At 44.0% G+C, this 24953-nt stretch overlaps 1 protein-coding gene across 1 annotated transcript in view; it reads right to left on the minus strand.

Annotated features, from left to right (window-relative positions):
* LOC118078624 (uncharacterized) overlaps nt 1-24462 on the minus strand; it is a 37959-nt gene extending 13497 nt beyond the window's left edge. The window contains 4 exon segments of the mRNA XM_088654424.1: nt 16180-16770; nt 16773-18089; nt 19172-19345; nt 23076-24462. Of these exon segments, the coding sequence (XP_088510550.1) occupies nt 16180-16770; nt 16773-18089; nt 19172-19345; nt 23076-23487 (2494 nt within the window). The 5' untranslated portion in view covers nt 23488-24462.
* Nucleotides 24463-24953: the final 491 nt, after the last annotated feature.

Here is a 24953-nt window from a genome sequence, read left to right on the forward strand (position 1 = left end):
ACCTAAGATTTCTGTCCTGTTACCCAATTACACAGCCCTTTATTTCATCCCACCCCCACTCTTTCCCACTCTAAAATCCTTCTTTTAGTCCCCCCCTCTTTCTGCCTCCTCTTAATCTTTAATTCCCATATTTCCCCCAATCTCCCATTCAGCTTTTGGTTTTCCATTTCAAAACCCATCAAGTCAAAGTTCCAAATTGACTCTTGTTCATTCTTTTCTTCTTGTCGAGCTACATCTGCTTCCTTTTGTTTATTTTCTTGCCCATTGTCCTCAGGAACAGGCTTTTCATATTCTTTCTCCTCTTCCAAGTTCCCTTTTGGTTGTTGTTCCCGTTCCTGGTCCAAAAGTCCTTTTGAGTATAAACTAAATTGTCGTTGCCCCTCTAGCAGTTCTCCCAGCAGCTTCAGTACTGTCCTCTGGAAAACATCTGCTCCGGATGTTGACATTCCTTCTCATTCAAGGGCAGAACAGAGATAAGAGGACAAAGAACAATGGAGTCTCAAACCTCTAGGATTCACCACATGTCTATCTTGGCTGAAAATGTTTTCCCCCACAATCCATATAATGATCCACTAATAATTTCTCTTAAAACAAAATCCAAGTCTTGTCTTTCTTTCTTTCTTTCTCTTGCAACACAGTTTATTTCTTTATCCATTCCTTGCAACAAAGTTAATTTGACAGCTGTCAAAGTTCCCATTCATAAAGCATTTTGCTGGATCTCCTGGGGTGTCAATTCCAGGGCTTTTACTTTTACAGGGATTTTTATTCATAGACTACTTCCCCCTCCTTCACCCTGCCTCAGGGTCCTTCCTTGGTGGTTTCCCAATTTTTTTATTTTTTTTCCAAATATTTTTATTCTTTTTTGAGAAATATAAAACAACATATAACACGATCAGAACAACAACAACAAAATTTACAAATAATAAAGAACAAAAAAACAAAGATAAGACAAACAAGCTTTCATTAATCTTTACATTTGTTCTAATCATTATGATGTGACTTCCTCAACTCCTTCTTGCCGCGCTTCATTATTAATCCTGTTTAGCAATTCTATCTCATAATTCAATTAACTTATCTTATAAATTGACCAAATCTTAATTCTAATACCCATCTTTTAGCATATTTTCATCTTATCCTTTATCTTCACCCCTAGTCTAAGCTACAACTTCTACTGTAATTCAAAATCCATATCTTTCTAATCAATCAGAATACTATTTTTCTTCAAATAAACTTTAAAACTCCTCCAATCTTGATCCACCGCCTTCTCTCCCTGGTCACGAAGTCTCCCGGTCAGATCAGCCAGTTCCATATATTCTAGCATCTTCGTCTGCCATTCTTCAAATGTTGGTATATCCTGTGTCTTCCATTTCTGTGCTATTAATATTCTCGCTGCTGTTGTGGCGTACAAAAAGAAAGTAACATCTTTCTTTGGTATTTCTTTCCCAAGAATTCCCAATAAAAAGGCCTCTGGTTTTTTGGTAAAAGTGTTTTTAAACACCTTCTTCAGTTCATTATAAATCTTATCCCAGAAGTCTTTTATTTTGGGGCAAGTCCACCACATGTGATAAAATGTACCTTCGACCGTTTTGCATTTCCAACACTTATTATCATGAGTATGATACATCTTTGCTAATTTAACTGGAGTTAGATACCATCTATACATCATTTTCAACATATTTTCTTTCAAAACTTTACAAGCAGTGAACTTCATAGATTTTTTCCACATCCTCTCCCAATCCTGTATCATTATGTTATGACCAACATCTTTAGCCCATTCAATCATTACTGACTTCGTTAATTCATCCTTAGTTTGCCACTCCAGCACCAAATTATATATCTTGGAAAGATTTTTGGTTTTTGAATTCAATAATAGCGTTTCCAACTTGGATTCTTCCAATTGAAAACCTATTTTTTTATCCATCTTAAAAACTTCATTAATTTGATGATATTGTAACCAATCACATAAAACATCTTTCAACTGATATTATGTTTTAATTTTATATTGGCCTCCTTCTTGTATTAAGATATCTTTATACTTTGGCCATCTAGCTTCCATATTTCACCTTTTAAAGGCCTTCGCCTCTAAAGGTGAGATCCACCTGGGCGTTTTACCCTCTAACAAATCCTTGTACCTCATCCATACATTGAACAACGATTTCCTAATTATATGGTTTTTAAACCCTTTATATACCTTTGCCTTGTCATACCATAAATATGCATGCCATCCAAAAGCATTGTCGGAACCTTCCAAGTCTAGTACATCGGTATTCTCCAACAAAAACCATTCTTTCATCCAGCATAAGGCGGCAGCTTCAAAATAAAGTTTTAGATCTGGCAGAGAAAATCCCCCTCTGTCTTTGGTATCTGTTAAGATCTTAAACTTGATTCTAGGTTTTTTCCCCTGCCAGATAAATTTAGATAACGCCTTTTGCCAGACCTTAAAGCACTTTATCTTGTCAGTTATAGGTAATACTTGGAATAAAAATAACATTCTCAGCAATACATTCATCTTGATAACCGATATTCTACCCATCAATGACAATTTCAAACTTGTCCATGTATCCAAATCTCTCTTAATCTCATTCCACATTTTTTCATAATTGTCCTTGTACAGGTTCAAGTTTTTAGCGGTCATGTTCACACCCAGGTACTTCACCTTCTTTACAATCATCAGGCCAGTCATCTCTTGTAACTTATTTCTTTCCTCTAATGTTAATTTTTTTTTCTAAAACTTTCGTTTTGGTCTTATTCAATTTGAATCCTGCAACCTGTCCGAACTCCTGAATTATGTCCAGCGCTTTAATTGTGCTGGTTTCTGGGTCTTGCAATGTCAATACTAAATCGTCTGCAAAGGCTTTTAATTTATATTGTTTTACCCCCACCACAATGCCTTTAACCTCCTCTTCATTTCTAATCATATTCAGCAAAACCTCCAGAACCGTTATAAATAATAAGGGAGAGAGTGGGCACCCTTTCTCAATTCTGATTTCCTCTGTCACCACATTATTAACTATAATTTTCGCTTTTTGCTCGAAATAAATTGCATTCAAACCATTCATAAAATTTTGCCCCATTCCCATATTTTCCATATTCTTTTTCATAAAACCCCAAGAGATATTGTCAAAGGCCTTCTCTGTGTCTATAAACATCAATATCGCCTTCGTATTCTTTCTGGCCTCTAAAAATTCCAGCACATCTACAATGTTCCTGATATTATCCTTCATATGTCTTGCAGGCAAAAAACCCGCTTGATCATGATGTATCAAATCATTAAGAACCTTTTTCAGTCTCGTTGCCATAATACTTGCAAAAATTTTGTAGTCTACGTTTAATAATGATATTGGACGATAATTCTTTACTTGGGTTCTATCGACATCTGATTTCGGTAACAATGTGATGAATGCATCTTTCCAGGACTCTGGTGCCCGATCCCCTCCCAAAATCTTATTACCAACATCCATCAAGGGCTGAATCAGCCATTCTTTTAGGGTCTTATAGTACTTTGCAGACAGCCCATCTGGTCCAGGTGCTTTGCCAACTTGCATTTGGTTAATTGCAGTCTCAACCTCATTCCTTGTAATCTGACAATTGAGTAGTCTTCTTCTGTGCCGGAATTTGTTGCAAACCGTGTTTAGCAAAAAACTGACCCATTTCTCCTATATCCTCTTTATCTTTCTTGAATAATTGTTTATAATATTTCTGGAAGCATTTTCTGATTTCTGTCGGGGTCTCTATTATCTTATCCCCAATTTAAATCCTATTTGCTATGAGCTATGCCATGCAGGGCCACCCAAGATGGACAGGTCATAGTGGAGAGTTTTGACTAAACGTGATCCACCTGGAGAAGGAACTGGCAAGCCACTCCAGTATCCCTGCCAAGAAAACTCCATGGACAAAGACAACATGCATATAAAAGTTATGACGCTGGAAGATGAGCCCCTCAGGTCGGAAGGCGTCCAACATGCTACTGAGGAAGAGCGGAGGACAAGTACAAGTAGATTCAGAGCTGATGAAGCGGCTGGGCCAAAGCCGAAAGGACGCTCAGTTGCGGATATGCCTGGAAGCGAAAGGAAAGTCCGATGCTGTAAAGAAAAATATTGCATAGGAACCTGGAATGTAAGAACCATGAATGGAGGTAAGCTGGATGTGGTCAAAAATGAGATGACAAGAATAAATATCGACATCCTGGGCATCAGTGAACTAAAATGGAAGGGAATGGGCGAATTCAGTTCGGGTGACTATCATATCTACTACTGTGGGCAAGAATCCCGTAGTAGAAATGGAGTGGCCCTCATAGTCAACAAAAGAGTGGCAAAAGCTGTAATGGGATGCAATCTCAAAAATGACAGAATGATCTCGATACGAATCCAAGGCAGACCTTTTAACATCACAGTAATCCAAGTTTATGCACCAACTACCGGAGCTGAAGAAAGTGAAATTGACCAATTCTATGAAGACCTACAACACCTTCTAGAAATGACACCAAAGAAGGATGTTCTTCTCATTACAGGGGATTGGAATGCTAAAGTAGGGAATCAAGTGATAAAAGGAACAACTGGCAAGTTTGGCCTGGGAGTTCAAAATGAAGCAGGGCAAAGGCTAATAGAGTTCTGTCAAGAGAACAAGCTGGTCATCACAAACACTCTCTTCCAACAACACAAGAGACGACTCTACACATGGATATCACCAAATGGGCAGCATCGAAATCAGATTGATTATATTCTCTGCAGCCAAAGATGGAGAAGCTCTATACAGTCAGCAAAAACAAGACCTGGAGCTGACTGTAACTCAGATCATCAGCTTCTTATAGCAAAATTCCAGCTTAAACTGAAGAAAGTAGGAAAAACCACTGGGCCAGTAAGATACAATCTGAATCAAATCCCTTATGAATACACAGTGGAAGTGAGGAACAGGTTTAAGGATTTAGATTTGGTGGACAGAGTGCCTGAAGAACTATGGATGGAGGCTCGTAACATTATACAGGAGGCAGCAACGAAAACCATCCCAAGGAAAAGGAAATGCAAGAAAGCAAAATGGCTGTCCAACGAGGCCTTACAAATAGCGGAGGAGAGGAGGCAAGCAAAATGCAAGGGAGAGAGGGAAAGACACAGGAAACTGAATGCAGATTTCCAAAAAACAGCAAGGAGAGACAAGAGGGTCTTCTTAAATGAGCAATGCAAAGAAATAGAGGAAAACAATAGAATGGGGAAAACCAGAGATCTGTTCAAGAAAATTGGAGACATGAAAGGAACATTTCGTACAAAGATTACCATAATAAAGGACAAAAGTGGTAAGGACCTAACAGAAGCAGAAGACATCAAGAAGAGGTGGCAAGAATACACAGAGGAATTATACCAGAAAGATATGGAGGTCTCGTACACCCCAGGTAGTGTGGTTGCTGACCTTGAGCCAGACATCTTGGAGAGTGAAGTCAAATGGGCCTTAGAAAGCACTGCTAATAACAAGGCCAGTGGAAGTGATGATATTCCAGCTGAACTATTTAAAATTTTAAAAGATGATGCTGTTAAGGTGCTACACCCAATATGCCAGCAAGTTTGGAAAACTCAGCAATGGCCAGAGGATTGGAGAAGATCAGTCTACATCCCAATTCCAAAGAAGGGCAGTGCCAAAGAATGCTCCAACTACCGCACAATTGCGCTCATTTCACACGCTAGCAAGGTTATGCTTAAAATTCTACAAGGCAGGCTTAAGCAGTATGTGGACCGAGAACTCCCAGAAGTGCAAGCTGGATTTCGAAAGGGCAGAGGAACCAGAGACCAAATAGCAAACATGCGCTGGAGAAAGCTAGAGAGTTCCAGAAAAATGTCTACTTCTGCTTCATTGACTATGCAAAAGCCTTTGACTGTGTCGACCACAGCAAACTATGGCAAGTTCTTAAAGAAATGGGAGTGCCTGATCACCTCATCTGTCTCCTGAGAAATCTCTATGTGGGACAAGAAGCTACAGTTAGAACTGGATATGGAACAACTGAGTGGTTCAAAATTGGGAAAGGAGTACGACAAGGTTGTATATTGTCTCCCTGCTTATTTAACTTATATGCAGAATTCATCATGCGAAAGGCTGGACTAGATGAATCCCAAGCCGGAATTAAGATTGCCGGAAGAAATATCAACAACCTCAGATATGCAGATGACACAACCTTGATGGCAGAAAGCGAGGAGGAATTAAAGAACCTTTTAATGAGGGTGAAAGAGGAGAGCGCAAAATATGGTCTGAAGCTCAACATCAAAAAAACCAAGATCATGGCCACTGGTCCCATCACCTCCTGGCAAATAGAAGAGGAAGAAATGGAGTCAGTGAGAGATTTCACCTTCTTGGGCTCCTTGATCACTGCAGATGGTGACAGCAGTCACGAAATTAAAAGACGCCTGCTTCTTGGGAGAAAAGCAATGACAAACCTAGACAGCATCTTAAAAAGCAGAGACATCACCTTGCCGACAAAGGTCCGTATAGTTAAAGCTATGGTTTTCCCAGTAGTGATGTATGGAAGTGAGAGCTGGACCATAAAGAAGGCTGATCGCCGAAGAATTGATGCTTTTGAATTGTGGTGCTGGAGGAGACTCTTGAGAGTCCCATGGACTGCAAGACGATCAAACGTATCCATTCTTAAGGAAATCAGCCCTGAGTGCTCCCTGGAAGGACAGATCGTGAAGCTGAGGCTCCAATACTTTGGCCACCTCATGAGAAGAGAAGAATCCTTGGAAAAGACCCTCGTGTTGGGAAAGATTGAGGGCACTAGGAGAAGGGGACGTCAGAGGACAAGATGGTTGGACAGTGTTCTCGAAGCTACGAACATGAGTTTGACCAAACTGCGGGAGGCAGTGCAAGACAGGAGTGCCTGGCGTGCTATGGTCCATGGGGTCACGAAGAGTCGGACACGACTAAACGACTAAACAACAACAACATTTGCCGGCTTTGGGTCCAATTCCTGCTTACTACTTCATCAAAAGGGAGAGATCGACTTCCTTTTTTTAAATCTCTTCCCTTATTCCGCATTAAAATCCAATAAAATATTTTCAAATCTTTACTCACAGTCTTCTTTTTTAATCTTTCTTTGGAAGAATCCAGCGCTCTCCGCCTCCGGCTCAGAGCTTCCCTCCGCTAGGGTAACGATGGCGCTCAAACTGGCCCCCGCCACTTCTACCCTTCTCACTCCGGTGCTCTTACTAGAGCTTGCCGGAGAGTTGGGGAGTCCGGATTGGGGCTCCGCTGAGCAGTTTCGCCCCCGGGACGCTCTACCCGGGGATCTTAGGGGCGCAGCGTTGCTCTCGCTGCCCTCCCTCCCCCCTAGCGAAGACGGGCTGCCTCAGAGCGAGACAAAATCCCACCGATTGGCGCTGGCACTGGCTGGAAGTTTGAAGTGGTACGATTCTTATTCCCAGATTTCAAAACAGCAATTATGTCAGCATGGGAACATACTCCTTTAAAAAAAGAAAAAAAATTCTTGTTTTAATCCAGTTACAGAAAGAGACTTGTCAAGCTTCTTGTCACTGTCTTATATTTTATACCCTCTTCAGCAACCATAGTTCAGCAGATCAAAAATATAAATAAATTGCTTCCTTTTATGACATCATAATGGTGGCTCGCTGTTTCCTCCAGGGACCCGACCCCGGCTTACAGGGGGGCTTTCCCCAAACCATTCCTTATCTCTGCAGGGTTCTCAACATTCTTTCCCTCTTCCATAATATTTGTAAATGTGCTTTCCTTTTGTCTCTTCTTCAATTGCCAGGCCAATAATTTTCCATTCAATTTCTTGATTTATTATTTGAGAAAATTGTACTTGCAATGCTTTAATTTCTTTTTGAATCTGCTGATTGTTCGGATTAGATCTTAATTTTTTCTCTTTCTCCTTCAGCTGAGAAAGAATATTATCCTTTTTCTCATTTTGTTTCTTCTTCCAAATTGCATTTTCCTGAATCAGGAATCCTCTCATTTCAGCTTTGCTTGCGTCCCAGACGACTCTGTCCTCCAATCCCTTATTCAAATTTAACTGAAAACAATCCTTTAATGTCTTTTGGGCCTTGCTGTTAATTTTTTCATTTCTCAATAAAGCATCATTCATTCTCCATATGAAGGAGCCCTGCAGAGAATGTTTTAACTCCAATAGTGCAGCATTATGATCAGAGCAAGTCCTTGGGCAAATCTCAGATTTGGTCACTCTTGGGGTCAAGTCTTTCGTTGTCCAAATATATAATCTAAACGACTACACAATTGCTGGCAATCTGAAAAAAAGTGAAGTCTTTCTCTAATGGGTTCCTCAACCTCCAATCATCCACCAAGTCCAAATTTTCCACCATCTCAAAAAATGATTTTGGCAGTCTCCCTTCATTTGTTATCTTTTGTCTTTGAGTTATATCCATCATTGTTGCGACCACTCCATTAAGATCTCCCATCAGCACTATTTTGTAGTCCAAATACCAGTAGTCCAAAAGTGCAGTCTGTAAGTTTTTAAATAATTCTGACTTGGCCTCGTTTGGGGCATAGATTCCAAGCATCAATAATTTTTCGCCTTGCACCGACAATTCCACTGCCCAAAATATTCCTTCCTTGTCCTTGAAGACCATTTTGGGATTGTATTTCTCCTTAACATAAATGACAACTCCTCTTTTTTTTACTCTGTCTGAAGATATAAACTCCTGTCCCAATTTCTTATTTTGCAGAATTTTCCTGTGAAGTCTTGTTACATGAGTCTCTTGTAAACATATCACATCACGGTTCTGTTTAATTAAAACATTGAATTTTATTTCTTTTCTGACGTGAATTCAAACCATTAACATTCCATGATATTATTCTTAAAGCCATGTTGTCTCAGTCCTGATCTAAGGCTCCTGGCCCTGCTCCCAGTCCAAGTTCTTCTCCTGAACCTACAAGAAGTTCAGGATCCAAGGCTCCTGGTCCTGCTCCGGCTCCTAATCCTGATCCCTCTCCTGCATAAGATCCAAATTTTCCAGTGTATTTTTCCAGAAATCTTCTTTTCCTCCACTGTTCTAGTCCGATGTTCCCTTTGCGTGAATTTAAATGTTAGGCCTTCTGGGAATTTCCACCAGAAAAAGATATTTTTCCTTTTCAGAGCACTTGTCAGATCTGAATGATTTCTTTTTTTGCCAAAAAGAATCTGGGGAGATATCAAAAGGGAAATGGAAAAGTGGAATAGGCTACATCTATCATTTCTGGGCTGAATATCTGCAGTAAAATTAAATATCTTACCTAAACTACTTTTCCTATTCCAAATTATACCGATTATAAGAAAGCTAGAATGTATAGATAAATGGCAAAAAGAAATTTCAAAATTGATACGGACAGGGAAAAGACCAAGAAGAAAGCATAAAGTGCTAATTGATATTAAAGAAAGAGGAGGGTTCGGTCTTCCGGATCTAAAGATATATTATGAGGCCACATGCCTATCCTGGTTAAAGGAATAGGTCCTTCTGAAAAAACACTGTTTTATTGTACCTAGAAGGGCATGACACCCGATTTGGGTGGCATGCGTATTTAAATTACGAGAAAAATAAGGCTCATAAAGGCTTTACAAACCATATAATACGATACCCGTTATTCAAGGTATGGGGAAAATACAGGCGGTTCTTAGAACCCATGAGGCCGAGGTGGTTATCCCCTTTAGAAGCAATCGCGGTTTAAAAAAACAAACATGAAAGGGTGTTGGACAACATATAATAACCTATTGATGGAAGTGGACGGACAAATAATAATAAAAAAATATGAAGATGTGAGAAATTATTTTTCAACTTGGTTGGAATATTATCAAACATACGACATACTGGTGTTTAAAGGAGACCAAAAAAAATAGAATTTGAAAAAGAACCATCAAAATTGGAAATTGAATTAATAAACACTAAAACAAAGATAATATTGAGGATGTATAGGCTCCTCCTAGAATTTGATGTGATGAAGGAAGTGGTTAAAACTTATATGATAAAATGGGTGCAGGACATCGGTCGCCCCATAATGATGGTTGAATGGGAACACCTATGGAAAACAGATGAATTTTACTGCGAGCTATAACATCAGGGAAAACATGTTTAAAATACAACATCGATGGTACCTAACACTCTCTAGACTCTCAAAGATATACAAAAACCTATCAAATACGTGCTGGAGGTGTGGGGGGAGTAAAGGTGATCTATATCACATGTGGTGGATATGTGGGAAGATCAGAGTATTTTGGGGTTTAATTTACGCTGAAATTAAAAAATTGTTAGGAATAAGATTTTTTTTAAAAAAAAAAATAACCAGAGGCATCCTTATTAAGTATAGTTGGAAAAGATATCCCAAATTCCATGAAAGAAATATTTTTATCCACAACAGCTGCGGCCAGGCTACTGGTCGCTAAAAGATGGAAAGAAGCCGAGGTCCCTACAGTAATGGAGTGGCAAGGCAAATTACAAGAATTGGCTGAAATGGCTAACCTAACGAATACAGTGGAACCTCGGTTTATGAACACCTCGGTTTATGAATTTTCGGTTTATGAACACCGCGGAGCCATCTGGAATGGATTAATTCACTTTCCATTACTTTCAATGGGAAACTTCGCTTCAGTTTATGAACGCTTCAGTTTATGAACAGACTTCCGGAACCAATTACACCCATGCTTCAGTTTATGAACGCTTCAGTTTAAGTACTCCGCGGACCCATCTGGAACGGATTAATCCACTTTCCATTACTTTCAATGGGAAAGTTCGCTTCAGTTTATGAACGCTTCAGTTTATGAACAGGCTTCCGGAACCAATTGTGTTCATAAACCGAGGTACCACTGTAGTTTGAGGAGCAAATCAAGACAAAAGTTTGCAGAAAACTGGGGAAAGTATAAGATATACATCCAAAAGTATAGTAAAGGTGCCTTGCCTATGTTAACATTCGATTGAAACTGTAGAACGGTGGGAAAAGATAAGATCTAGATATGAACTTTGGTGCATTAAGAAGTGAGAACGTATTAGATACTGGCTGCAGAGAACTTTACTATGTTACGTATGTTCGTTTTTAAAACAAGGATATACACCAGGCATTGACAGGAAGTCTGTCGGGTGAATCAAATTTAAACACAGAAGACATTAAACAGGTTCTCCTTCTTCTCCTACTCTCGCTATAGAGAATATATTAAAAGAACAAAGAACAAAGAGATTTAGGTATATTAAAATTTTATTCTTTATTGTATTCTATTCATTGCTGTAGTAAAAAAATCGGTTTAAAAAGCACAAAAGGTTGGGGGGAGTGAAAATAAAAAAGGAAAAGAGGGAGGGCAGGTTGGGGAAGGGGAGGAAATGGGGGGGAGAGATAGCCTACTCATTTACAAGTCGATGTATTATGAATTTTGAAATTGTATTTCGTCTGGGATTTTTTTCTTCTATGTGTATGTTGGAATGTTTTGCAAAAATTTAATAATAATAAAAAGAATCTGGGAATTTATTTAAACAAGACAACTGAGTGTTGCAATACCTCCAAATTCTTCTTATAATGTTGTCCTAATATTTTATCTCTTTACTCCTTTGTTTGAAAGACCACTATGCAATCGTTCAGGATTTTTGCTTCCTTCTTGCCTCTAGGACCCACTCTGTAGGCCCTCAAAATTGTCGATTCCACCACCTCTTTTTGCAACTCCCAACAGCCCACGAATTCTTGCACAATAGCTTCTTTCAAATTTCCTTTCTCTATTTCCGGCAGGCCTCTCAAGCGGAGAAACTTTTCTTTCTCTTTGAATTCCCCAAGCCAAACTGAGGACACAGATGATGCCTTTCTGGAACAGATGGCCAAGCATTCAAAAGGAAGTGAGATAGTAGTAATGGGGGATTTCAATTATCCTGATATTTGTTGGATATCAAACTCAGCCAAGAGCATAAGGTCGAACAGATTCCTCACAGGCCTTGCAGACAATTTCATTGTCAAGAAAGTGGGAGAAGCAACAAGAGGATCAGCCATTTTAGATCTGGTCCTAACCAGATGGGCGGGGTAGGTAAAGGTAAAGGTAAAGGGACCCCTGACCATTAGGTCCAGTCGTGACCGACTCTGGGGTTGCGCGCTCATCTCGCATTATTGGCCGAGGGAGCCAGCGTATAGCTTCCAGGTCATGTGGCCAGCATGACAAAGCCGCTTCTGGCAAACCAGAGCAGCACATGGAAACGCCGTTTACCTTCCCGCTGTAGCGGTTCCTATTTATCTACTTGCATTTTGACGTGCTTTCGAACTGCTAGGTTGGCAGGAGCTGGGACCGAGCAACGGGAGCTCACCCCGTCACAGGGATTCGAACCGCTGACCTTCTGATCAGCAAGCCCTAGGCTCAGCGGTTTATTATTAACCAATAGTGACGACCTGGTTAGTGGGGTAGAAGTGGCAGGGTCATTAGGTGGGAGTGACCATACTCTTCTGGAGGTTATTATACAGCAGAAAGGAGTAACCAAGCATACTAAGACTCAAATTCTAGACTTTAAGAAAGCCAACTTCAGAAAACTAAGGGAAATGCTGGGTGAGATCCCATGGACAGTAATACTAAAAGGGAAGGGAGTTCATGATGGTTGGGAGTTTGTTAAAAGGTAGATATTAAAAGCACAACTTCAGGCAATACCAATGAGATGGAAACATGGAAGGTGCCTAAAGAAGCCAGGGTGGATATCTAAAGAACTTTTAACTGAGTTAAGATTTAAAAGGGATATGTACAAAAAATGGAAAAAAGGGGGAAACCTCCAGAGAGGAATTCAAACAAATAGCCAGCACGTGTAGAGACAAAGTCAGAAAAGCTAAAGCACAGAATGAACTCAGGCTTGCTAGAAAGGTTAAAAGCAACAAAAAGGGCTTTTATGGGTATGTCCGTAGCAAAAGGAAGAACAAGGAAACAGTGGGGTCACTTAGAGGAGAAGATGGTGAAATGTGAACAGGGGACAGAGAAAGGGCAGAACTCCTCAATGCCTTCTTTGCCTTCAGTCTTCTCCAAAAAAGAAAACAATGCCCAACCTGAAGAATATGGAGCAGACGATTCAGCAGGGGAAACACAGCCCAGAATAAGTAAGGAGGTAGGAGGTAGTACAAGAATACTTGGCTAGTTTAGATGTATTAAAGTCTCCAGGGCCAGATGAACTACATCCGAGAGTATTAAAAGAACTGGCAGAGGTGATTTCAGAACCACTGGCAATAATCTTTGAAAATTCCTGGAGAACAGGCGAAGTTCCAGCAGACTGGAGAAGGGCAAATGTTGTCCCTATGTTCAAAAAGGGGGAAAGAGAGGACCCAAACAATTACCGCCCAGTCAGCCTGACATCCAGCGCCGGTGCTGGATCAATACCAGGAAATATTCTAGAGCAGATCATTAAGCAAACAGTCTGTGAGCACCTAGAAAGGAACACTGTGATCAGTAAAAGTCAGCATGCGTTATTAAAAAAAAGTCATGTCAGACTAATCTGATCTCATTTTTTGACAGAATTACAAGCCTGGTAGATGAAGGGAACGTTGTGGATGTAGCCTATCTTGATTTCAGCAAGGCCTTTGACAAGGTGCCCCATGATATTCTTGTAAAAAAGCTGGTAAAATGCGGGCTAGACAATGCTACCATTCAATGGATTTGTAACTGGCTGGCTGACCGAACCCAAAGGGTGCTCATCAATGGCTCCTCTTCATCCTGAAGAGAAGTGACTAGTGGGGTGCCACAGGGTTCTGTCTTGGGCCCAATCTTATTCAACATCTTTATCAATGACTTGGATATTGGGCTTGAGGGCATCCTGAGCAAGTTTGCAGATGACACCAAATTGGGAGGGGTGGCTAATACCTCAGAGGACAGGATCTCACTTCAAAATGACCTTAACAGATTAGACAACTGGGCCAAAGCAAACAAGATGAATTTTAACAGGGATTGGGCAAAAAATTAAGAAAATGAAAATGAAAGGCACAAAGCCACCTGGTTTGAGAGCAGTACATGTGAAAAGAATATAGGAGTCTTGGTAGACCACAAACTTGACATGAGTCAACAGTGTGATGCAGTAGCTAAAAAAGCCAATGCAATTCTGGGCTGCATCAATAGGAGTATAGCATCTGGATCAGGCACGTCCAACAGGTAGATCGTGATCTACTGGTAGATCACTGGACGTCTGTGGTAGATCAGTGGCTTCCCCCAAAGAAGCTGAAAAACTTTGGCTCCCCTAAAAAAAAAGCTCAACATTTTGGCCCTTCACCCCCCCCAAAAAACGGGCCTTCCCTCCTCCCTAAAAGAAGCTCAACAAGTTTGACCTGAACCCCCCCATAACATGACTTTCCTTCCTAAAAAAAAAGCTCAAAAACTTTGACCTGAACCCCCAGAAAGGGGGTAGATCACTGCCAGTCTTTAACTCTGTGAGTAGATTGCAGTCTACTTGGCCACCCCTGATCTAGATCAAAGGAAGTAATAGTACCACTGTATTCTGCTCTGGTCAGACCTCACCTGGAGTACTGTGTAGAGTTCTGGGCACCACAGTTCAAGAAGGATACTGACAAGCTGGAACGTGTCCAGAGGAGGGCAACCATAATGGTTAAAGGCCTGGAAACGATGCCTTATGAGGAACGGCTTAGGGAGCTGGGTATGTTTAGCCTGGAGAAGAGAAGGTTAAGGGGTGATATGGTAGCCATGTTCAAATATATAAAAGGATGTCATATAGAGGAAGGAGAAAGGTTGTTTTCTGCTGCTCCAGAGAAGTGGACACAGAGCAATGGATTCAAGCTACAAGAAAGAAGATTCTACCTAAACATTAGGAAGAACTTCCTGACAGTAAGAGCTGTTCGCCAGTGGAATTTGCTACCAAGGAGTGTGGTGGAGTCTCCTTCTTTGGAGGTCTTTAAGCAGAGGCTTGACAGGCATATGTCAAGAATGCTTTGGTGGTGTTTCCTGCTTGGCAGGGGGTTGGACTGGATGGCCCTTGTGGTCTCTTCCAACCCAAGCATATTTTTTAGAGTCCAAGTCCTCTTTAAAATTTTCACCCAGTTGTTCCTCCTGACATCCAGATTCAATCTCCACAGTCTCTAAAGTCAAATTTTCCTCTATATCCTGGGCTTGGACTTCATCCTCATCTGCTGGTAAATTGGGATGCTGCCGTTCCTTGTAGATATCCTCCCATGTTTGTAGATAGTTTAGCACAGCCTCCTGGAAGGCTCGAGAAGACTTTGTTTTCATATTTCTCCTGACCGCAGACAAACAGGAGATGGAGAACAAAGAGGTACTGGAAAATTCCTTTCTCAGACGGTCGACTCCATTTTGACTGGTCTTTTCCTTTGTCTTTTAACTCAATCACAACTCCATTCTTAAATCCAAAATTAAATAATTCTAGCACATTTTCATCCAATTTTCCCGATTTTAACAGTACAATCAGTTCACCCGGTCTTTTGACAGCTTGACAGCTTTTTGACAGCTGTCAAAGCGCTCTCCCCCTTAACGATGCTGTACCTCAAGGGGAGCCGGACTCGGGAGTTGAGAGGGTTCAAAAAGGTCTTCTTTCTCTCGGGTACACAATCTCAAAAGTCCTTTGTCGTTCAGCTTAAGATTATTTAAAGCGCCTCCCAATTTTCCATTAGGAAGAGACCGACTTCCGTTTCTTTAGAGTCTCTCCTATTTTTCCAATTAACGAATTTAAAGTCCGTATTCACAATTCCACTTACTTTTTTGGAAGTTCAAATTTATTTCGGAAGAATCTGCCGCTTGCCGGGTCGGGACTCGGAGCTTCACTTCTCGGAGGTAAGATAAAGCCCAAAATGGCTCCCGCGGTTCCACCCCACCGGCTCTCGATCGCTCTATTGAGCTCTCGGGCAGCGGGGGATCCGCAAAAAACGGAGCAACCGCTGGGCGCGTGAGTCACCGGGACTCTCTACCCGGTGTTTTTACGGGGAATTCGCTCGCTCTGCGGACCTCCCCCCCCCTCCGCGAAGCCAGGGACATCGGCGCGCGAGGTCCCTGCGTCCTTCTCTCCGCCGCGACAGACCGGAAGTCCCCGGGAGAATGCCTTTCTATGGGTCGATAAATGATATGATATATATGATACAGATGTGATAAAGAGTATTTTAAAATATTCTCCCCCATTCACTTTTCTTATACAATTGTGTTTTGTAAGGGTTGTTTAATAATTTCCCCTTTTTCATTTTCCTTTTTTAGTTTTCCCTTTGTATGAATTTGTTGATGGGAAGTGAGATCACCACTTTGACGAAATCTCTTTCCACATTCCAAGCACAGATATGGTTTCTCCCCTGTATGAATTCTTTGATGCGTAGTGAGATTGTTCCTGAACCCGAAGCTCTTTCCACATTCCATGCACTGATATGGTTTCTCCCCTGTATGAATTCTTTGATGGGAAGTGAGATGGCTACTGTGAGAGAAGCTCTTTCCACATTCCAAGCACTGAAAGGGTTTCTCCCCTGTATGAATTCTTTGATGCAAAGTGAGACTCTGCCTGAAAGTGAAGCTCTTCCCACATTCCAAGCACTGATATGGCTTCTCCCCTGAATGAATTCTGTGATGGGCAGTGAGATAGAATCCGTGACTGAAGCTCATTCCACATTCCAGGCATTGATATGGTTTCTCCCCTGTATGAATTCGTTGATGGGAAGTGAGATGGATCCGCTGACTGAAGCTCTTTCCACATTCCAAGCACAGATATGGTTTCTCGCCTGTATGAATTCTTTGATGCGTAGTGAGATTGTGCCTGAGCCTGAAGGTCTTTCCACATTCCACGCACTGATAAGGTTTATCTCCTGTATGAATTCTTTGATGGGAAATGAGATTACCTTCTGACTGAAGCTCTTTCCGCACTCTAAGCACTGATAGGGTTTCTCCTCTGTATGAATTCGTTGATGGGCAGTGAGAGTCACCCTCTGACTGAAGCTCTTTCCACATTCCAGGCATTGATATGGCTTCTCCCCTGTATGAATTATTTGATGGGAAGTGAGATTGATCCGCTGACTGAAATTCTTTCCACATTCCAGGCATTGATAGGGTTTCTCCCCTGTATGAATTCGTTGATGGGAAGTGAGATGGATCCGCTGACTGAAGCTCTTTCCACATTCCAAGCACTTATAGGGTTTCTCCCCTCTATGAATTTTGTGATGGGAAGTGAGAGTATTACTGTGACTGAAGCTCTTTCCACATTTCAGGCATTGATATAGTTTCTCCCCTGTATGAATTCTTTGATGGGAAGTGAGACTATGCCTGTGACTGAAGCTCTTTCCACATTCCAAGCACTGATATGGCTTCTCCCCGGTATGAATTCTTTGATGAGAAGTGGGACTATGCCTGAGACTAAAGCTCTTCCCACATTCGAAGCACTGATAGGGTTTCTCTCCTGTATGAATTCTTTGATGGGAAATGAGACTATCCTTCCGATTAAAGCTCTTTCCGCACTCTAAGCACTGATAGTGTTTCTCATTTGTATGAATTCGTTGATGGGAAGTGAGACTATGCCTGAGACTAAAGCTCTTCTCACATTCGAAACACTGATAGGGTTTCTCTCCTGTATGAATTCTTTGATGGGAAATGAGATTATCTTTCCGAATGAAATTCTTTCCACATTCCAGGCATTGATAGGGTTTCTCCCCTGTATGAATTCGTTGATGGGAAGTGAGATTGCTACTTTTCCTGAAGCTCTTTCCACATTCCAAGCACTGATAATGTTTCTCCCCTGTATGAATTCTTTGATGGGAAGTGAGACTATTACTGTGACTGAAGCTCTTTCCACATTCAAAGCACTGATAGGGTTTCTCCCCTGTATGAATTCGTTGATGGGAAGTGAGATGGCCACTTTGCCTGAAGCTCTTTCCACACTCCAAGCACTTATAAGGTTTCTCCCCTGTATGAATTTTTTGATGGGAATTGAGACTCTGCTTCCGACTAAAGCTCTTTCCACATTCCAAGCACTGATACAATTTCTCCCTACTCTTTGTTCTTTCGTGTGAAGTGAGGCTATCCCTCTCTAAGAAGCTCTTTCTTTGATGGGATGTGGACTGGGAGCTCTGACGGATGTTTTCTCCACACTCTGAATATTTATATGACTTCTCTGCTATGTGGATTCTGTAGTGGTCCCCCTTGTTTCTCCCTTCCAATTCTTCACGATCTGCAATGAAGAGAGAAGCTAATTAGAGCCTCAGAAAGAAATGGCGCTCCAGATTATTGAACAAACTCCCTCACCACCACACCACCTCACAGCGAGACTTGAGAGTGCTCCATTTTGGCCTCAAGCGGACATCCTTGAAGTCTAACTTAATGTCATTGTTGATGTGTGGCATCTTCGACCCCCCAGCATTCCGAAGCGCCTGACTCTCTTGAAACCAGTGGGGTGACACTGCCAGCATACTGTGACAGGGGCGCAGATGACACGGAACCATAAAACCCACCACCTGACCCCTCTCCCAGCAATGCACTGCCATGTTAGCGTAAATCATGCTAACTCTGCATCGCTGCCCCGGACCCCAACGCCACTCAGAAAGAAGGGGACATGGTTAACATCCATTATTGAACAAAGTTAATAAATGCTTGTGATAGAGAAAGATCTGGAGAGAGTTAGATGTGAGGCCTTACTATAGTTTTCACTGCCTTTGTTGGCTGGTATAAACTGACATATTGCTTGGCTTTTATCTGGGATACATTTTGTTGGGCTCAATCCTGGAATCCACTCCATCTCCAAGGTCAGTCAAATGCAGGCAGAAGCCAAAACAACAGACATCACAGAAGTTACTTCAACTTCCCAAAAAGCTCTGAAGCCAACATTTAAGAAGGTCTCGGAGGTTCAGACAAGTCTGGTCATTGTTTAAAAAGGCATGACTAGATGAAGAACATTCGCAGAGGAAACAGTTGATATTCCTCCATTCAGGGTTCACATTGGGGATGTTAGAATCCCAGACACTGTTGGTCTCCATCCAAACACTGGAGGTGCAGGCAGACAGGTGTAGGCAAGCAGGCAGGTGGAGCCACCCCAAAAGGTCTCCCCTTCTCCATCTCCATCCGCCTGCCTGCCTCCCCCACCCCCAAGCTGAGCAAGCCGCAATACCTCTCTGGCTCCATCCATCATAGCTGCCAAGTTATCCCTTTTTAAAAGGGGTTTTCCCTTATGCTGAATAGGCTTCCTCGCGAGAAAAGGAAAAACTTGGCAGCTATGCCATCCATCCACGCCCCCATCTCCACTCCCCTGGAACTCACCAGATCTCTCGGAGGTCCCTGGGAGGGAAAGATCAGAGGTTGTGGGGAGGGATGCAGGAGACAACCTGACCAGGTCAACCGTCCATCTTCCCCCTTCCATCCTCGCTAACTTTGCAGGATCCGTCTCTTTCATCCTTCCTGAGGAGTCGAGGAGCCAAAACAAGCTGCAGGGTCCTGGCAGAGAGGAAGAAGAAAAGGGAGCCTCAGAGGCCCTGCAGGGATTCTCCTGCCCTAGATATTCTTCTGCCCCTGGAGAAGCACAAATGGGGCAGCCCTTTCCCAACAGAAGCCCTATTTCTAAACATCTCCAGTGGTTCCAATTTCACCTGTTGGCTCCTCAACCCATTTCGTAAGGCTGGCATGGTCTGCACAATAGTGACCAGAGAGTGGATCCCATTGAACTCAGTGGGATTATGGACAGAACTTGGTGTAAAAACCCGTCACCATCCTGTCTCTAAGTCTGAAAACTGCAACCCCAGAGCATGGGCATAAAACAGACGGGTAGCTATTACATGTAGGTGCCTCCATGCTAGCTGCCTTATACGGAGAGTCCTGTTGACACTCTTTGAGCTCTCTCATGGCAAGCCAGGCAGATGTTGTGGCCCTATTTGCCTCTGTCTGGGGTTTCATGGGGACCAAATCTGTATGTGGAAGCAGAGGAGCTGTTGATGCCACATTTTTGAAGTTTCATGAGATGAATACACCACTCCTCCTTAGATATTGTCTGTGTTTATACACCATCTTTGCAGGTCTCCAGTCTCAAAATGTAGCCCACACCCTGTCATGGAAACCATCAAAGTATAGATCTTCCACATGTCATAAATCTGTTGTGTTCTTAAGAACACCAGGCATGCAGACCCTTTAAATCTCCAGAGGTGAGCTTTACACTCCTCTTGTGACAAGATTCCCAAAGGCTTAGGGTAGCTTCATAGTACTAGCCTCTTTTGAGATTGCACCAATTTCCATTTCTTGTTTATCAAAACCCACAGACACTCTGCTAGATTTCGTCCAGAAGGTTTTACAAGTACAGTAGTACCTCAGGTTATGAACGCTTCGGGTTACGTATTTTTGTGTTCAAACTATTGTACCCAGACGTAAGTAACCTGAGCTCTCGCAGGCCTCACCGCTGCCTGGAGTGAAGCCCAAACATCAGTGGGGTCTGCAGAGCCTCCGTGACTGGGCTCCAGCTGCGGGAGCGCTCGGAGATCGCCTGGTTTCCCCCGCTTTTGCGAGTGTCAGCGACGGGATGCCACTGCTGCAACTCGGAAGAGCGGGGGGGGGGGGGTAGCCCGGCTTGGTAGGCTTCCTTCCTTCCTTCCCTCTCTCTCTCTCCCTCTCTCACCCTGTGCTCCCTGACTTGGGGGTATTCCCCCAATGCTTGATCTGAACAGGGGGGCCCATGCAACCTCCCTCCACCCCTGGGACCCCCTTCTCCCCATTGCACCTTCAGGGGGAAGAGAGAGGAGACTCGCCGAGGAAGCTTTTGCAAAGGAGAGAGAAGAAAGAAGCCTCCTCTCTGCTTGCAGGAAGGGAGGTGGGAGGGAGGGAATATGGCCAGGGAGGACCTTCACCCCCTTCACTTCCTGTCCTCTCTAGGACAAGAAGGAAAGGGGGAGCCTAGGAGGGAGGAGGGAGGGGCACATGTTCTTCCTCTTTCCCCCCATTGTTTGGGGGCAGCTGGATTTCCCATCCCCATGGTCAGGCAGGCCCAGGAGGAACCACTGAGGCGACAGGGCCAGAAGAAGGCATTTCCTGCCCTTTTCTGAAAGAGGCGGAAATGTCAATTTGTTTCTTCTGGAAGCCCCAGCCGCTCCGAGCCATGGCTCCCTGTGGGCCTCCACCACCAGGTGCCCCACTGAAACCTTTTTCTTTTCTGGTGACAACAGCACCTCCTAAAGGAAGAAATGTTTCTTTTTCTTGCATTGCAGAGTTCAGTTTGTAACTCAGGATTTGCTTGTCTTATCTTAAAATATTTTAATCATCTTGTTAAAACAAAACATTCCATAATCTATTTTTTATTTTTTCAATTTTTCAGAAAAACAAAAAAAGGAATCAGGAAGAAAACGGAACATTTTTTTCCTGAATTTTTTTCATTTTCCAGGCCTTCACATCTCTACCCCTTACATCCAACTTCTACCTAAAAATCTTCACAAACCTGCCCCAGAGAATTGTAGAGTAGGAAGGGAACCCTGAGGGCCATCTAGCCAACCCCCTGGGGCAATGCAGGATTCTCAACTAGACCATCCCTGACTGATGGCCATCCAGCCTCTGTTCTAAGGCCCTTCTTTGTGTGTCTTCTCCATGAAAGGTCTGGATGGTGGCAACACAAAAACGGACCTTTTCTGCAGTGGTTCCCCATTTGTGGGATGCTTTCCCAAGGGAGGCTCGCCTGGCACCTTCCTTATATCTTGAGGTGCCAGGCAAAAACGTGTCTCTATAACTGGGCCTTTGGCTGGTTAGCATTCTATGGCCTTTTAAATAACTTTGTGGGAGGAGAGATCATTGGTTTGCTTTTGTCTTTGTTTTATTATGCATTTTGTGTTCTAATTTTGCATTTTTATGTTGTGAATCGCCCTGTGAACTTTGAATGAGGGGCAGGAAAGAAATTTTAAAACAACAACAATGGCAACAGTGAAGAGCTACAGTCAATCGGGGTGCCAACTTGAATAAAATATTAGAGGGGAGCAGGCATTGGGCATAGCCAGGATTTATGTTAAGGGGCAGAATCTCAGTTAATTAAGGATTTAATTCTCCCTATTGGACGCCCATGGACCCAAGTAAGCCCCGCCCTGCAAAACTGATCACAAGATGCAGCGTGTACACACCATTTGAATGGCAATGCCTATTAACTTGGGGGGGGGGGGAGAAGCAAAGGGACCTCATGGGAGAAGCAAAGGGACCTCGGTGCCCTGGGGTTATGCGGATCTGAGAGGAAGAGAAGCAGAATTTGTTGCTCTCTCTTCCACCTCCCCCCCCCTTTTTGGCTGGGTTTCTACATCCTCCTGGCAGGCAGAAATCCATCAGGTGGGGAGGAGTTCCTGTCAATATTGATGCTGGGATGTTTGCAGTGACTGTGAGCTTCCATTGAATCCATTGCTTTGAAGTGATTTCTGCACCAGGCAAATGAATTTTTAGCCCTCCAATTACACACACACACACACACACACACACACACACACACACACACACCTGTATTTTGCCCATCCAAAGGCAGCCCTACCTAAAGCAGAGGAACAAAGCAGCAAAAGGTACTTTATGACCTCCTGGCCAGGACAGAGCGAGGCGGGGAGCTAGGGTTGCCAGACTCAATAGAGGACAGGACTTCTGTACCTTTAATTGCCCTGGCTTCTTTTGAGTCTGGAAACCTTCAAGAGAAACCAGCAGACCTTTGTTTAATTTCCAAGCGAGCAGGGCAATTAAAGGCACAGAAGTCCTGTCCTCTATTGAGTCTGGCAACCCTACAGGGAGCGCTTCCCTCCACCACCGGGCGCCCCCCTTCCTTCCCCGGCTTGTTTTGGCCTCCTTGATCCCTCCGTGTTATCCCGAATTACGCTTCCTTTTCTCCCCCCTTTCCAGCCTCCTCCTCTCCGCCCCTTTCGCCCAAACTCCTCAAGCGACGACTCCAATTTCTCCCCTTCGCTGCTGATCTGAACAGGGACCCCCATGCATACACCCTCCCTCCACCCCTGGGACCCCCTTCTTCCTCCCCATTGCACCCTCAGGTGGGAGAGAGAGGAGCCTTGGCAGAGGGGAATTGGGGGCAGGACCCTCTGCTTCCTCACTTGGGGGTCTCCCCCCACCAGGCATGATCTGAACAGGGACCCCCATGCAGCCTCTCTTGCAGCCCTGGGACCCCCTTCTTTCTCCCCATTGCACCCTCAGGGGGAAGAGAGAGGAGACTCACCGAGGAGAGAGAAGAAAGCAGCCGGAAGGGAGGGAGGGAATTTGGCCAGGGAGGACTTCACCCCCCCTTCACTTGCTGTCCTCTCTAGGAATCCAGCTCTGCTCCTTTTAACCCTTGCAAAGCCGAGGGCACCGAGCCCGCTCCTCCCTCTCCCTTCCTGCCGATTTCCTGCTTCTGCGCCTGCGCTCAAGGGCTGCCCCCCCTTTCCTCTATCTTTCTCCCTGTGCAAAGGATTGTGCCCCACATCTAAGCAGAGTAACCGCAAGGGAGACGGGGTGGCCATTGGGGGGGGTGACCTTGGCTCTCCCCCTCCCCCAAAATAGAGGCTGCTGGATCCCAAGGAAAGGCTGGGATGAAGAGGCGAAAATCTGCCTAGTGGCAGGAGGTGTCTTGGGCTCAGAAATGGCTCCATCAAGACACCCCTTGGGGGGGAAACCCTCCAGCTCAGCTAGGTGGGGGGGGAAGGATGGAGGGGGGCTTTCCAGACAGGAGATCCCTCCCCTCCTGGAAATAATCTCCTCCCCCCCCCCCAAGCGGATTTTCCTGCTTCTGCAGCCGATTTTCATCCCTGGAACTAAGAGACAGAGGAGGAAGTGCCCCATGCAAGGAATGAAACGCACACACGAACGGGGTGTGTGTGGAAGCCCCCCCCCCTAAAATACCTACAGGCAGGAAAGAGGAAGCCCAGGATGGTGGGGAGAGGGAGGGGCCGCTTGTTGCTCAGGGCAGCCCCTCCTTCTGGGACTCTTCCCAGTTCAAAGCAAGAGGGTCCCCTGCCATCCTTTCCCTGTGTTTCCTGCCAGAAAAGCAGTTTCTACTGGGCTCGCAGATCCATCTGACCCCATTTCCCACCCCACAACGGGGCTGGACCAATCAAAAGCTTCTCCATTGCACAGCTGCCCAATCCCCTTTCAGATTCGCCTTGGCCTGTCTTCTCCTTGGCCCCACTTTCCTGAGGGAGTTTTCCTCCTGAGTTTCCCTCTTGGCTGCTCCCCCTCCCAGCTTCTCCTTCATTTCTTCTTCCTTCTCTTCCTCTTCCTCCCCCCTCCGCACATTGCTTGGGGGCAGCTGGATTTCCCAACCCCATGGTCAAGCAGGCCCCAGAGGACCCCAGTGAGGCGACAGGGCAAGGGGGTGGTGAGGCAAGTGGGCCTAGAAAAGGGGGGCTTAGAAACCTATACGTAGGGCCTCATGAAAAGCCACTAGGCCTCAGCCATCATGCCTTTTCCCAGAATTCATGCGTTCCAAGAGACCAGAGGCATTTTTGTCAGGAACCATAACAAACTGACCACTATTTATGAATGCCACAACTGCTGCCAGGATTCTAATTGCGAAAATAGGAAACTGTAAAAAAATTAAGTTCAAAATAGTACAATTGGTAAAGTTGGAAGGCTTTTCTTTATCTATATATATATATATATAAGTAGAGGGTGCATGTTTGTGCAAATGAACCTTTCTCCACAACCGCTTACCTGATCGTCCCCAACTTTGCCCACAACATCGGGAGTGCGTGTGAGTGTGTCTCTACCCACTTACATTGTCCATACACACACTTAGGAAAGGTAGGAACTTGGATTTCTGTACCAAAAAATTGCCCCCTCCAGTGGACACCCAACAAACAACATCCAACATGCTGTCAAAATCCCGCCCACTCTCCATCCACCCCGACATCCAGCCTGACCACGAGACCAGACCTCTGCCAGGGACCAGGCCACCCTAGCAGTAGACCACTCCCCAAGGACCCCCTCCCAACACGGAGGTACCTGTCCCTTCAGTAGCCCTCTCCCCATGGATCCCCGTTCCCTTCTTCCACAACCTCTCCCAATCCTCCATCATGATATTATGCCTCACATCTTTAGTCCGATCAATCATCACTGA

The sequence above is a fragment of the Zootoca vivipara genome, chromosome 11 (assembly GCF_965207765.1).
Source record: "Zootoca vivipara chromosome 11, rZooViv2.hap1.1, whole genome shotgun sequence".
NCBI classification, from domain to species: domain Eukaryota; kingdom Metazoa; phylum Chordata; class Lepidosauria; order Squamata; family Lacertidae; genus Zootoca; species Zootoca vivipara.